General features: G+C 32.6%; 3 protein-coding genes across 4 annotated transcripts in view; 1 reads left to right on the top strand and 2 right to left on the bottom strand.

Moving 5' to 3' along the window:
- The window catches only part of LOC143911118 (lysosomal dipeptide transporter MFSD1-like), a 356706-nt gene that overhangs the window by 113569 nt on the left and 227797 nt on the right, over positions 1-15340 (bottom strand). The gene's annotated exons all lie outside the window — the stretch shown is intronic.
- The window catches only part of Hs3st-A (Heparan sulfate 3-O sulfotransferase-A), a 218540-nt gene that overhangs the window by 43980 nt on the left and 159220 nt on the right, over positions 1-15340 (bottom strand). For both annotated transcript variants that reach the window (XM_077429874.1, XM_077429875.1), the window contains exon 3: positions 13924-14037. In XM_077429874.1, coding sequence (XP_077286000.1) covers positions 13924-13988 — 65 coding nt within the window. In that variant the 5' untranslated portion in view covers positions 13989-14037. The remainder of the gene's footprint in view (positions 1-13923; positions 14038-15340) is intronic.
- LOC143910277 (farnesol dehydrogenase-like) lies at positions 854-10375 on the top strand. The gene is made up of 6 exons (XM_077428677.1): positions 854-985; positions 3322-3499; positions 6582-6708; positions 8745-8880; positions 8956-9123; positions 10194-10375. The coding sequence occupies exons 1-6, from the start codon at positions 854-856 to the stop codon at positions 10239-10241; spliced, it is 789 nt and encodes a 262-aa protein (XP_077284803.1). The 3' UTR covers positions 10242-10375.

Below are 15340 nucleotides of genomic sequence, written 5' to 3'. Positions count from 1 at the left end.
ACAGCATTTTTTTATTATTATACAAGTCGCTGAATTACTAGACACTATGAATTGTACATAAATTTTATTATATATTAATCAATCTCAAATAGTGGTGATATAGTAGGTACTGATATAGTAGAACCCAGCGCCACTCAACTCTAAGCAGAAGCTTAACGACCGAGCTATGCCACTGGCATACGTGCAAATAATAAAAAAAATTACATCGTTAAAATCTAGAAATATTATCGTGTGCGAGCATTTGGAACGGTTGCGAGTGATCAGCCACTCCACAGTACAATCGTTCGGTTGAATTGAAATATCAGTATTGGATTAACGGTATGAGAACCACTGCAGGCTTACATCACTTCGCGTAATAAATCCGCTGACATAATTTCCGAATTTTCACGAACCAAATCGAAAAAAAAGCCAGTCGTCGAGAACGCGTCGGGACGGACGCACGAACCTCGCTTTCGCGTTTCGTGTTTACCTTCGTTTAATTTTAATAAGTGCAAATTCACACTAGCACACTTGTGCAATATCTATTTTGCGATATTGCGCAATTCGCTCCCGTTCCCTCTGGCATCTGATGCGACGCAAGATCGCCGGCTTTGCGGCGCCTTATCAGATTATTCAATAAGAGCCGTCGTTTCAGCTGAAACGGAACAAATAAAACCGACAATGAAAGAAAAAAATGTATATAAAAGAAATGCCTAGCTATCCACTATACGTATGTATGTAGCTTGAATCTGCTCCGAGTTCGCATTCGCAGCGGCCGTCTGTTGAAAGGAACCATTTAAATTTTGACAAACCTGATTAAAAGTTTGCATTGTGTTTCGGCGGTATTAAATTGATTTGAAAATACTTAAAAGTCATGGAGCGTTGGGAAGGAAAGGTGGCCGTGGTAACTGGAGCGAGTGCTGGAATCGGTGCAACGACAGCTCTAGCTTTGGCCGATCATGGTATGAGGGTTGTTGGATTGGCGAGAAGACAACACAAGATACAGGTAAGGCTAAAAATATATATGACAATTGCGTCATTTGATCAAATTCTAGAATGTCGTCATGCTTGGAACCAGTCGCGTGGAATCACAATTTCACGATGGAATACTAAAGCAGTTTTTTAGGCATAATTTACATATTATTTATAAAAAAAAACATGGGATATCCTCGTCAGCTGATGCACGTACATATGTGGCATTCGATGTACGCTTGATGACATCATCGTAGTCTGCAATAGGCCAACGGCCGAATGCTGGGCACTTTCTACAACACACTATTGGCCAATCACCATCACAATGTATTGTTTGTGAGTCTCTCTCTTGATGCAACAACAACTCCATTTATTGCATCGGAAAGTGAACTTCACAAGCGTAGGCGGTCGCTTAAAATAGAATATGACAAATAAAATAAAAATCAATATTAACCTAGCCATACTTTCTCGATGCCCATACATATGTACATGAAAGCACAACGTGTAGGAATGAATAATTTCACTTGACTTAAATATTGTACGCACGTTTCATAAGACAGATTAGAGCACGGGCCCTTAACCTTTTTCAAGCCGCCGCCACCCTTTTGCATAATAGCCAAGTAAGCTGCAACATCCGCCGCATTTGCATAAAAAGGTCTTTTTTATATGGTGAAGAAAGCACTTTATAAATGAGGTTTCAAGAATATAATAATGACTTTATAGTTTTATTTTTATTTTCAATTAATCATGCACACTCGCCTAACAGATTGCTCCAAAGCAGCGAATGTGCTAAACAGATTAAGACTCGAGAAATTATATGTATACCTATATATTAAATACATAATTATTATACAAATCGTAACAATATATGACATCTACGGTCAGACATTACAAACATCGTATACAATGCGAATTTTTATATGCAATAAACATCCACAGAGACATCTATGGAGATAAATCTGACGAAACCTGAGATATAACAATAACTCAAGATTTGCAATAAAAAATCGGAGAGGGAAAGCCAATTTTACAGGAACCGTTTCAATGAAAATCAGAAAAATTGGCAAATTCTGATAAGAAACCATCGACCTCGATAAACCAAAGTCCGACTCTAGTGGGAATCGAACCCGTGACACCCTGCACGAAAGAATACAACACTCACAAATATACCACGCTGCTAGTTAATGCGATGCTTACACATGTGCATGATAAAATTTGGTTATTTCAGGACAATTTTTATAGTTTGTTGCTCGGGTGATTGTAGACAAAGTCTACGAGCGATAAATTATTCAACTAATTGAGAGGGAAAAATCAGTCGCATTAAACACTGAAATGTGCCATAAAATAATAGTGCCTTTGGATTTGAGCTGGTGCTCTTTACACACACTATGGTTGATAGAACTGCGATGTTGCCTAATGCAGTGATTCCCAACCGGGGTATGAAGATACGAGGACTTTTTCTTTATCTAGTTCGTATTTAGAATCAATGAATGTTGCTAGTTCCCCACAATCGACTACATATTTATCTATTAGGGCGAAAATACACAGCGATGATCGTGGCATTTCTCAGTTCAGTTCTCCTACATTTCTTCAAATATGGGATACACCGTTATCGATCACTGTCAAGCAAGGATAAATACAAGGATACAATGTTACCGAAAACGCTCCAGGTGGTAATTTTGGGTCGGCACGTGTTGAGCGTTCCACAAATATGTGCAAGGCACGACCCATTTAAAACTATCTACAAAAAAACATGTGCCACGTTCATCGCTGGGTGTTTTCGCCCTTAAGCATGTATGTACCATATAGTGAGGATTGTAATATGTACGAAGGGGAGTGAGATGTTTGGGGGTTTATTACATTAGAAAAAAATCTATAAGGGTTACAATTTTAAAAAATGAGCCAGCAAGGGGTGGGCGAATCAAAAAAAGTTAGGAAGCCCTGGCCCCTAACTCAATTACAATTTTTTGTGAAAAAAACCTTGTAAATGAACATTTTCATGGCCTTCGATACAGAAAAAAGAATACCATTTTAGACGACGGTAAAAAAATTAAACCTAATTAGAACATAAACACGATTCCATATAAAATAAAGTAAATATTGAAATAAAAAAAAACACATATTTACATTTTGCACAAGTCGACAATGTGCAGTGAACAATTTGCACCAATTTATCATTGTTCACATAAAAGCTATTTTCTAAAGCAAATATAATATGTATGTATGTTATACATATTATATTCATACACAACTAAGTCAATGTCATTGAAGACGTTGCCATACGCAACGAAACGACACGTTATTGCTGGGGTTTTTTTTTTTTTTTTTTATGAAGACGATAAATTTACGAGTTAATGCGATTCGTTTCAGGAACTGAACAATGCAGTGAAAGGCCGAGGAACAATCAGAGGACTCAGGTGCGATCTGACAAACGAGGAGGACATTTTAGCCGCTTTCAGATGGATACAGAACAGCTTTGGAGGAGTAGATGTGCTCGTTAACTCTGCCGGATTTATAGGAAACAAAACAGTGCCCGCTTCTCTGCTCAGTTCGTATCTTATTTAATTTATTGCCTCTGCCTTCGAAGGATAGTTCGTTAAATTAATTTAAGTTTTATCATGCCCGTATTAAAAAAAAAACCTGGAAAGAAATAGCTACCTTGTTTATTTTAGAAGTGCTTAATTAGCAGAGTAATTCGATGCGAAACAAAATAACATCGCTATTTGTATTGTGATATAACATACATACATATATATAATATATGTAGATTGTACGTATTCAGTTCATATATGTATGTATGTATGTACACAATATGATTATTCTATACTGAATGGAAAAATAATTCAGTTTCAAGCGAACTATTATTTATATAGGCATTTCCCTAGACACTCTTTTTGGCGTGCGATATTTCTTTTTTCAAAGAATAAAAAAGAAAAAATTCAATAAAATACATTATATTACTTTATAGAAACGATCATATAAGTAAAATATATCAAATGAAAATGAAATAGAAAAAAATATTCAATTAATTTTTCTCCATTTCGTCAGCTGCTGTTTAAATTTAGAATACGACTTGAAACTGGTCTCGTCCTGTTTTATAATACAAAAGAATTTTTGAGAGGACTCCGTGAAAAAATTGCACCACCACTTTCCATTCAATCCCACCCAGAAAGCAAAGTAAAAAGCAAAAGTATGTTGAATGAAAACCTCCCCCGAGCACACTTCACTAAATTAAAGACGATAATAATAATACATAGTTTTTTTCATCTAATGGAAATAAACCAAATAGCGCTTTTGTACATCATTAATTTCATATTATATAATATGTTAGACAAAATACTAAATTATAAGTTTACGATCAAAACAATACTACTTGGTGCAAACCTTCTAATATGAGCTTTCAGATATAGCAATTAAACAGCTATTTCAATTTTCTACCACATGTTTATAAACATGCTCTTCCTCTATTAAACTCTTATATAAAAATCCCAGTATAGAATACGAATGTAGAATACTTGTCGTTTTCGAAACGCGTCAATTTCTTATTACAAAATCCAACATCCTACAGTTTTGCAGGCCTAAATTATCAACGTGAAGATTAAAAGACAAATTATTAGTTCCTAGATTAGTTGTTTGAAGCTACCGGCATAAATAGACTTACCAATTTTGTAAGGGAACTAAAGTAATATACTAGATAGACCTACAATAAATGAGACAATATGATATTAGAGAGACCTTTAATATCAGCATACATACATATACATATGTATGTATATATATATTTTTTAATAGTTTTGGACCATTGTACATAGCATTATAGGAAGAACCTAATACGCTACAATGGCCTACATATGTATGTATGTAAGAAAAGGGAAATAAATAAAAAGAAAGGGAAAAATCAAAAGCAGAAAAGTAACATAAAAAATTACAAAATAGTTCATATAACAAGAAACATAGTAGGGAATGAAAAAAAATATTTAAACACAATCATAATAATAAAAAAAAACAATAATGCATTAAAATAGTAGTGGATAAATGAAAATTTCAAGTAATAAAATATAAAGAAGACAATGTCTTGCACCTATAGCCTATTCTAATTAATAAGTACCAGCTAAAAAATACAAAACATCCCTGCGAGGCCCAAATGGAAGAGAGTAGATACAAATTCCACTCATTAATCACATTCAATTATGAAAATAATGATATTTAAAATCTATATGCATATCATTGCTAAACAAGTAAAATAGCAATGGTCCGAGCTGAAAGCCTTGCGGAACACCAGAGAAAGCTAGATACCCTACCCATCAAAAGAACAATACAATTTATATTCGGTAAAAAGACAAACTAAATTATTAGAAACGCGTCAACGTATATTATAAAATCATATATATAAAGACGGTAATCTGTGTGTATGTGTGTGTGGGTGTGTGTGTTGTGTGGGTGTGTGTGTGTCCTAACTCTCGCCGAACATAATGAACGAATCGATAAAAATCGATTAATTCATTTTTCGACGAGACGACTTTGTCGCGACTCGAACCGGTCACCCCAAATAGCCTGAATATGGGTCTAATGAGCTAATGGTCTCGGACATCACACCAAATCCAATTTTTCATTTCGCCTTTTTTTTTTAAACATTAATTGAAATATTCCTTCTCGCCATATAAAAATACAATTTAATAATTTCATTTAGCGAGGTTTTGAACCATTTTTTTTTCTTTTCATATAAAACAATTAAATATATATTTTTAATTGAAATTATTGAAATTAATTTATATTTTAGCGATATTTGAAAAATAAAATCAATTCCAGGACGCCGACTCGAACCTACCCCCCTCGCGCCCAGATCAATATACGCTGACCACTACACCATGATACGGATATAAAGGCTGCTCTAAATAACGTTAATATTCAATAATCGTATGAACGTATGGACAACCAATCAAAACGGAGTTGTCATATCTTCGGTAGTTGTCGGGAGAGGTCGGAAGTAGTCGGGAGAGGTCGGGAGTGGTCGGGTATCATGGATCGAGTGAATCGATTTCGATTTGCAGTATCGCTCGATAGCTAATAATAATAGAAAAAAATAGGAAGTCTTTAAATAAATAATTGAAAACTCTCTATGGGAGTCTGCGTATTTTTAAGAATTGAAAATTATTACAAATAAAGAATTGAAAACTATCTATGAGAGTCTACGAAAATAACGGTTCCGGTTCCAGATTTTTTTTTTTAGTTTTATACGAGTATATAATAATTTTATACCCATGCGATGATGTTTCATCGGGCTATTCACTAGTATAACATAAACTGGAACACCTCGAACGAGAGGCTTCGTTGAAACATTTGTAAAACAAAGAAAATTTTAAGTTCGTAAAATAAGTTATATGTAGTTAATGGGTCTTCTTGATATTTCATAAACCACTAAAGCTTTAATTAATTAATAAACTACTTAATTTAATTAACAAATTCGCGGTGACTGATGAAAGCAATTTTCCTCAAAAGCCTATATTAGCAAGACGCTTTCCAGTCAATCCCCTGGAGCAATAATCGAATTTCCTCCATTCAATTTGAGAGTGGGTGGAGAAGTGGCGAAATAATCGCACAATCGTGGAATTAATCGAATCAATTTGCAGGCGGATCGTCGAACGAGTGGCGATCTGTGCTGGACACTAATGTGGTCGCTGTGAGCATCTGCACCAGGGAGGCGGTCAAGTCGATGAGGCGGCGCGGGGATAATGGCCACATCATTCACATCAACAGGTGACTCCAGCCTTTTCTTTGTTGCCAACTCAATTACAGACACACCGGCCTACAGCCATCTCCCACCACCCCCCCCCCCCCCATCCTCCCATCCTCCCAACCCACCCCGATTCGGGTCGGGTCGGGATCGCCTCCAATCGGGATGGTCCTACTGGTCCCCACAGACCTCGCTTGGTTTAATTCAATCGATGTGCCCCACGTATTCGACACACCTGGAATTCCTGCTAATTAGACTCGAAATAACCCCATTAAGCGGTATAATCGACGCTGTGGACCGAAGCTTTACTATGTACATACATACATATATGTAACTACAATACACTCAAATGTATATACATATTATATGTGCATACATATCATACAAAAATATACAATATCACGTCAATGTCGTAGCGCGACATGCATACCTGCATACATATATGAATTCGCACGAATTGTTGTGTACCATCGACACACATATGTAGTACTGAATTTCCACGAAAATGTCGTGAATAAGTGAAAATACATGAAGTGGATCTGGGGCACGTCATGACTATGACTATGAGGAGTGGAAAATGTAACCTTCTGCATACATAATATGTATATGTGTATTTTTATATAATTTATCTTCAGTAGAGGCTTTTCACGTACCATGGTATGACGACAGATTAGGTTTAACTCAATACAATCTAGTCGGATGATCTGGTTTTATTTCCGGATATGTAACGACAGAATCTATTGTATGATTCAAATTTTATAAATATTAACCTAACATACATTTCAGCTGCTTAACCCTTTGAGTGCTGACGTATTTTCTGTTGAAAGCCCGCTACGCTGAAAATTTCGCCAACATTTCCAACTAGAATTATTTAGAAATCCAATAGAAAGCATGTATAAAAATTGTAGCTAATCCGAACAAACCCTAGATTTAACTACCGCCGAGGATTTTGAGTTTTGTTGAGGTTTGTGTAGACTCTCTTATATATCTTGCAACAATATGTGTAAAATAAACAAAATAAATCTATTAATGAATGTATTTTTCCAAAACTAGTTCCATCTTCTTCATTTTTGTTAAAATGTAATGCTCACAAATCTAAAATGCTCAGCAGTTAGGAATTTCCGTCGAAACATTCTGCTATGGTTATAAATTCAGAAATTCCGGTGTAAACCAATCTTTATAAACGTTGACAAATGAATAACATGAATTGCACGACCCATGTTCAATGCATTTTTTTCAATGCTATCTGGAAAGGCTTAGCGGGCAGTATTCTTGTTTACTTTGTACATTCTTAAAATACAACTTACAAAATACGCCTATTGGCGTATTTCAGGCCCAAGGACTTGTTGGCAATACGCCGATCGGCGTTGGTCAGCATTCAAAGGGTTAAGAATATGGTCTTTGTAAAATTTGACAAGCTACAAGTCTAGTTACACGTCTTGAGAAGATAGAAATACTTATATAGCGATAAATACACATTAAAATTAGTTAGATTTATTTTATGAATACCTAATATGTACATGGGAACTAATTTTCTATACTCGATTAAGAAATTTAAATAGTAAAAGTAGCTAAACATTAGATGGAAGATGAACTAGAAGATATGTACTTATGTACATACATTACATATTGATGGTGTCCAATGTAATGGACTTACAAATATAATATAAATGATACATAAAAATAATATGTATTATAATTTTATATTATACCTGCATATGTAGTACATATTATATGTACCTACATATTATTCATATATAATATACGTGCATTTATAAACTTAATTAATTAAATTAAGTATATAAATCGTAAATTAAACACGTGTTATATAAAACGCGAACGTGAACGAATTACTCTCTAAAGGGAAATTAATTAAAAAACGCAACCGATAACAGTATCAAGAGCCGACATATCTGTTTTATCAATCTGGCCAGTACAATATAAATTTAACAACACAACACGACTTTGGTGAAAAGCGTTTCGCTCACACGAAAGCTTCGTTGCTGGAAAAATGTTTGTAAATTTAACCATTTGATCAAAGAAAGATTGACATTTTCAGCTTGGCAGGGCACAAGGTGCCCTTTTTCCCGAGCACTCCTCTGGGTATATACCCGGCCAGCAAGCACGCCGTTACAGCTCTCACCGAATCCCTGCGCATAGAACTCATGGCCCTAAAGAGCAGAATCAAAGTCACGGTAAATCACAATCACGCTAATTAGACAATGATTATATATTATAATACCTCGTCGCTTAATTGACTCACATTGCAGAGCATAAGTCCCGGATCGGTAGACACAGAGATGACCCGGACGTTTGCTACGAACGTGCTGGGAATTAAGGACCAACTTAACGGAGAGCAGTCCTACTTCAAGCAACTATTGCCAGAAGATGTCTCCGATGCAATTGTGTATGCTCTCGGAACCAGACCCAACGTACAGGTATTAAAAACACCTTCATTCAAAATATACAAACAAGATTTACCAAGATTGCCCATCTATTCGTTATACGAATTTTTGAACACCGTTAGTCCTATCGAATTTTTTTTTAATTTATATGTTGATCAGAAATAGTACCTCTCCTTATATGTATATATGTACATAGGCGTCTTCTTTATTTTAAGTTTTTGAATACAATTATCTCCCAAATCATCCGTCAACCGGAAGTGGCAGCTTACTCTTGTTCGATTTTTCTTTCACTATTTATTTCAACCCCTTAAACATGTGTGCTCTTCACGAAAAAATAATTCTTGTATCACTGTGATGAAAATAAAAAAGAACATCACTAAATTTAATAAACCGGAAGTGGGATTTTTTCCTCTTAGAAAAGTCAAAAATGTTGTGACCACGATTCTGTCCACACCCCTAAACGCATAAAGCTGTAAATTTATATTTGTATTTTTTATGCACTAACTTAGATTTGATAAAGGTTTTGGTCAGAATTCGTAAACCGGAAGTCGTGTTTTTTTTTTTAACAATATTTCATTATTTTATTTTGAACTTTTAAATTATTTTTATTTTCTTAATATTTAATTTGTATAATATTTATAAAATTTCTAACGAAATCCGACAGTCGGAAGTAGAACTTTTGTCTTGTGTAAGTTTTCCTGCATTTGAGCTCATTTTGTATCGAAATAACCGGTATGTGTGAACTTGTATGTTTAATTATCGAATTTTGTTTTGTGAGCTTCTTATATTCTTCAAATACATAGATAAAGTCATAGGTTGGTCACATCCGATTTTTTTTTATTAATATGTGTACATACATACATACATTAATATTTAAATAGAAATTAAAAACATATACGAAAACTTATATAATGTTTTCTGCTACCGAATAAAGAATGGAGGTTTTCATACTGATTAGGAAATTTCTAATTCCACGATATATCGTCGTTTGACATCCGAAAGGTTAATTCGTCGATAAAAATACCCAAATTGTAATTTTCATACTGAAATATTGTATCGTATAAATGTAAATGGCTGGTGTTTTATTTTTTATTCTTTTTCAGGTTCACGAATTGACTATTCAGCCCATCGGACAAAGGCTTTGCGAATAAAACGCCACAAATCCGTTCATTTGCATATTTAGGCCCGGGATCGACGTCGGATCAAACGCAGAAATTCATAACCGTTGGGGATTTATCGCACGCATCCATCATCATACCGTGCATTATTATATTGTTATAAAAGTGTGTTTCAGAACAATGTTTCGAATGAAATTCGCTCGCGTGACTTGCTTATACAATTATTATTTGTGTTATGTATATGTATGTATCTATGTATTATATTATTGTGCACGCATTAAAACGCACCGAAAAATATTATATTATATATATATATATATATATATATATATATATATATATATATATATATATATATATATATATATATATATATATATATATATATATATATATATATATATATATATATATATATATATATATAAATATATATATATATATATATATATATATGTGCACATTCCACGCGTATTTTATTTTATGTATCTACCATAAATACTTAATATACAATGTATTAGAAAAATTATAAAGGCATATTTATGTATGTATGTACATGTCTATTATGTGTATTACTGAATTAAATTTTCGCACATAAATCAATGGTGTTCTGATTCATTAACATTACGTATACATATATACATGTCAAAAAATGTCGATATATATATATATATATATATATATATATATATATATATATATATATATATCGACATTTTTTGACATCTATATATGTATAGATGTCAAAAAAAGTAAACAAAGGCATTGATTTGTTTGATATCAAAAATATTCGAATTAAAAAATGTATGTATAACTAATTAATGTTTTCCAATATTTACGATTGAAATATTATATCTCACTATACATGTATGTATAATAGTTATAAAAAATTATTAAATAATTTCTATTGGCTTTTGGGCCAAAACGTAATATTTTATAACCACCTGAGGGGCTGCGGCGTGGGCTTAAATCCCGAACGAAATCAAATATTTTATTCGGTATTTTACATAGACATTGCGAATTCATACCGAATATGTAATAAATTTATGGCGGGATTTAGATGATTATGAAATCCAGATCGACCGTTTCCTATATCAGAGTTTGATATTTTTATTTGAAAATAATTTATTGCCAAGACAAATATATACTAGAAATGAGTTTAAAAAATGCTGAAAGAGAGTATAATTTTATGAAATCAGTAGTTGGTGTTTGTAAATAAGAAACTGCATTTGCATGTGTATGTTTGTGTGCGAGTTTTCACTGCAATGAAAGTTTATCGAGAGCCCGACTTTGCGTTCTCGAGTTTAACGTCTATCATTTCAAAGGGGTTTCAGAAATGCACTCTGCAAACTACATACATAGATAACTCTAAGTGCAATCCGATGCGAGCCGAACGCGGCAAAACTAACAATGTTTATCCTTAAGGATAAAAATATATTGTAAATTTTATTTTATTTTATTTTACATAAATGTAGATCTAACAGGTAGACTACATTTATTCCTAGACAATTAATTACAAACGTTGCAGCATTTTTCTTACATATGTAAATCGCTGTATTTCGAGCGGCTGAAGGTCACGAAATAAACAATTAATTAATCCATAGAAACATCTATGGATTTATACTCGTACATAAATTTTTACATATTGTACATAAATCAAATTCAGATACTTGTGACATAGCGGGTAGAACCATTTCACAAATGAAATCAGATAACTCTGATAAGAAGCGATCGACTTGAAGTCACAAATGTCCAGCTGACCAGCATTAAAGCCATTCTGACCAACATTAAAGATTACCACGGATCGAACCCGGTGAACTCTCGTTGCTAAGGAAGTCTTGACAGGAAGACCTTAATGCGTCTTTCTAGACAATTAATTACAAACGATGCAGCATTATTATTACTGTGCAAATTCAATTTGTTTGGGTCCGATGGCATCCACTACGTTCGACGAAGATCGGGCGAACGTTTGAGTGACGAATGTATTCAGCCTACGGTCAAACATTCTGCGGGCCAGATGGTCTGGGGATGTTTTTCTTTCCATGGGGTGGGTCCATTGGCCATAATTGATGGGACAGTTAACGGCGAAACATATAAAAAAATTTTAAAAGAACATTTGATACCAGCAATAAAAATGCACTATGCGTGGGAATCTGAATGCATTTTTCAAGACGATTCTGCACCATGTCATTGTGCCAAAACTGAAAGTAATTTTTTTTTTTATTGCTATGTATCCTAATCAACAAATAAAAATAAAAATATATCATTAAGTTATTATCTAAAATTTTTGGTCAAGAACTTCATTGCGGAAAGTGGCATTTCGCCCTTGGAATGGCCGGGTAACAGTCCGAATTTGAACCCAATAAAGAACCTGTGGGCTATAATGGGTTCTAAAATTAATAATAAAAAACCTTCCTCTAAATTATAATTAATTGAAAAAATAAAATATATATGGGATAACGATATCACAGATGAATATATTCAAAATTTAATTAAATCAATGCCTCGAAGAGTTGAGGCTGTTCTAAAAAATAAGGGGGGGGCCAATCAAACATTGAAACAAATTTTATATATAAGTATTATTATAATAATTGAAATGTGGTTTTTAGATTTTTTATTAATACATTAGTTTTATGAAAAAAAATTTTTTTAATTACACTACTAAATCTTTCCATACATCACCGACTCCTAATAATTTGAATAACATTGTAGTTTCGTTTTAATTTCTTCGCATTACTACTTAAATTTCTTTCAAACTTCATAAATTCAATTTTAATAAACAAAAAAAAATAAATAAAATCGTTTATAAGTCCGAAAAACAAGAAAGTATGAGTTTTTTCGAGGTGGACACCTTTCATCGCCCGTTAGTGTATATCAAGAGGCTGTATATCAAGAGGCTGTATATCAAGAGGCTGTATATCAAGAGGCTGAAAATCACTGTATATCAAGAGGCTGAAGAATACGAAATTAAAAATTAATTCATTAATTATTCCATTGAAACATCTATGGATTTATACTTATACATATTTTTTTTACAAATTGTATGTCCATTAAATACAGAAAATTTGTGTCAGGAGGTAGGATGATTTTTTTTTTTTTTTTTTGTCAATTTTGAGGATCCGTTTCAACAATGAAATCAGATAAATTGGCAAACTCTGATAAGAAACCATCGACTTGGAGTAACAAATATCCAATTTTGACCAGCACTATTAAAGATTAGCGCGGTAACCTTTCGGTGCTAAACATAAACGAAACTGCCGAGCCATTCTACTGGCTAATATATATATATATATATATATATATATATATATATATATATATATATATATATATATATATATATATATATATATATATATATATATATATATATATATATATATATATATATATATATATATATATATATATATATATATATATATATATATATATATATATATATATATATATATATATATATATATATATATATATATATGTATGTAGGTACAAAGAGGATCATCAATAGGTGATAGAATGTGAAATTTAAAATTGGTTTATTACTAGACACCGGATAGTCACATTCATCCATTGTTCCATTGTTGTAAATCCTTTGTAAAAAAGGTTCGGCAAACCTTTAACAATGCATTTACAACCTTTGAACAATACGCGGCACCTTCTGGGTCCGGTGTCTAGTTATTACATATACTATGATAAGATAAAAATGACTTACAGAATGTCGAGGGGAAGAGACTGGGCGCAGTCGCGGTAGGGCTCGGGTCGTTGCTTTACCGCCATCAGGCGAACTTTCTACTTTTTCCCATTTATGACTTTTGTTTGATCATATCTGAAACAAAATGCAACAAGCTTATTTTAGAAAAATCGCAAACTTCATACATACAAAAGTTGACTGAAACTACAACTGAAAGTTTCCAACGGGTGCAAAGCTATGAAATAGACCATTTATTCATGTAAAATATATTTTTTTAATGAATGCTATAACAAAGAAAGGTTTTTTGTGTACGTGGAATACAACTTACATATATATTTTAAAAATGCATGTTTATTTATTTTTTGTATTTATCTATTTTTTACATACCTCCTTTTAGCTTCACTTACGATTACAATTCAGGGAAAAATTTGCCTCTTATCCGATCGTTTTCATACTTTGCCATATTGCTCATTTTGGTCATTAATATAAGTAAATGTTTCCTCCGCCATTACGATGGAGAAAAAATATCGTTTTAGACGCATTTGAAATTTGAATTTCTGAAAAGTGCCTGACGTTTATCCAGTTTTCAGTTTTAAACATAGATGGCGATAGTAAAATAAAACAATTAGTATTTTTATTCAAAATAATAATTTTATATACAAATTATAAAAGAGGCATGTTTTTAAAAAAACTTTTTTTTTTATTTTAGATTTTTTTTACTCAAATATTTATTTGTGCACTGGTGCGTACTGACCAAGCCAACGAAGGCAAACTTGGTTGGGACAGTAGCGTACAAAATATCGAAATAAAAATTAAATTAAACATCAACATTAAAACTATTATTATTATATTAAAATTAAAATTACAACTGTTATATTAAAATTAAAATTAAATATTGAAAGTTAAAACAAAACACACAATTTAAATCAATTTTCGAAATTAGGCTGAAATTAGATCATCAACAAGGTAGTGCTCGACTTAAGTTGTTTTGACTTACGACGATACGCACTACGATCGAAAAAAGATCAAATAATTATTTTTCACTCTTTAAAGTCGCTCTTTAAATGTGCACACTTCGTCAAAAAGTACCGCTACTGTTGAAATATGACATCATTTCTTCAGCCGTCATATGATAGTGTGTGTGATCGCTGGTGAGCTCGTCGATGATCCATACAGTTGTCAGTTATATCAAATAATTTTTTTTCTCTCGTCGAAATTAATAAAATGTTTTAAGTTGGTGACATTTGATATTTAATAAAAAATTTTTTGATTAAATATCAAAATTAAAACTAAAAATTTTTATATTAAAATTAAAATTGAATCAATTAGAAAAAAATTTACTGTATATGATTGTTGATGATCTAATTTTATTTTACTACCGCCATCTATCTTTAAAAGTTAAAACTGGATAAACGTCAGACACTTCTCAGAAAATCAA

The sequence above is a fragment of the Arctopsyche grandis genome, chromosome 4, assembly GCF_051622035.1.
Source record: "Arctopsyche grandis isolate Sample6627 chromosome 4, ASM5162203v2, whole genome shotgun sequence".
Lineage (NCBI taxonomy): Eukaryota > Metazoa > Arthropoda > Insecta > Trichoptera > Hydropsychidae > Arctopsyche > Arctopsyche grandis.
Note: the sequence above shows the minus strand (reverse complement) of the source record. Positions and strands in the feature narration are given on the sequence as shown.

Bases quoted from the DNA above. Each gene is read 5' to 3' on its own strand.
- LOC143910277 (XM_077428677.1), top strand. From the start codon at position 854: ATGGAGCGTTGGGAAGGAAAGGTGGCCGTGGTAACTGGAGCGAGTGCT. The intron at 986-3,321 runs GTAAGGCTAAAA...GATTCGTTTCAG, and splicing joins GAAGACAACACAAGATACAG to GAACTGAACAATGCAGTGAA. The intron at 8,881-8,955 runs GTAAATCACAAT...CTCACATTGCAG, and splicing joins AGAGCAGAATCAAAGTCACG to AGCATAAGTCCCGGATCGGT.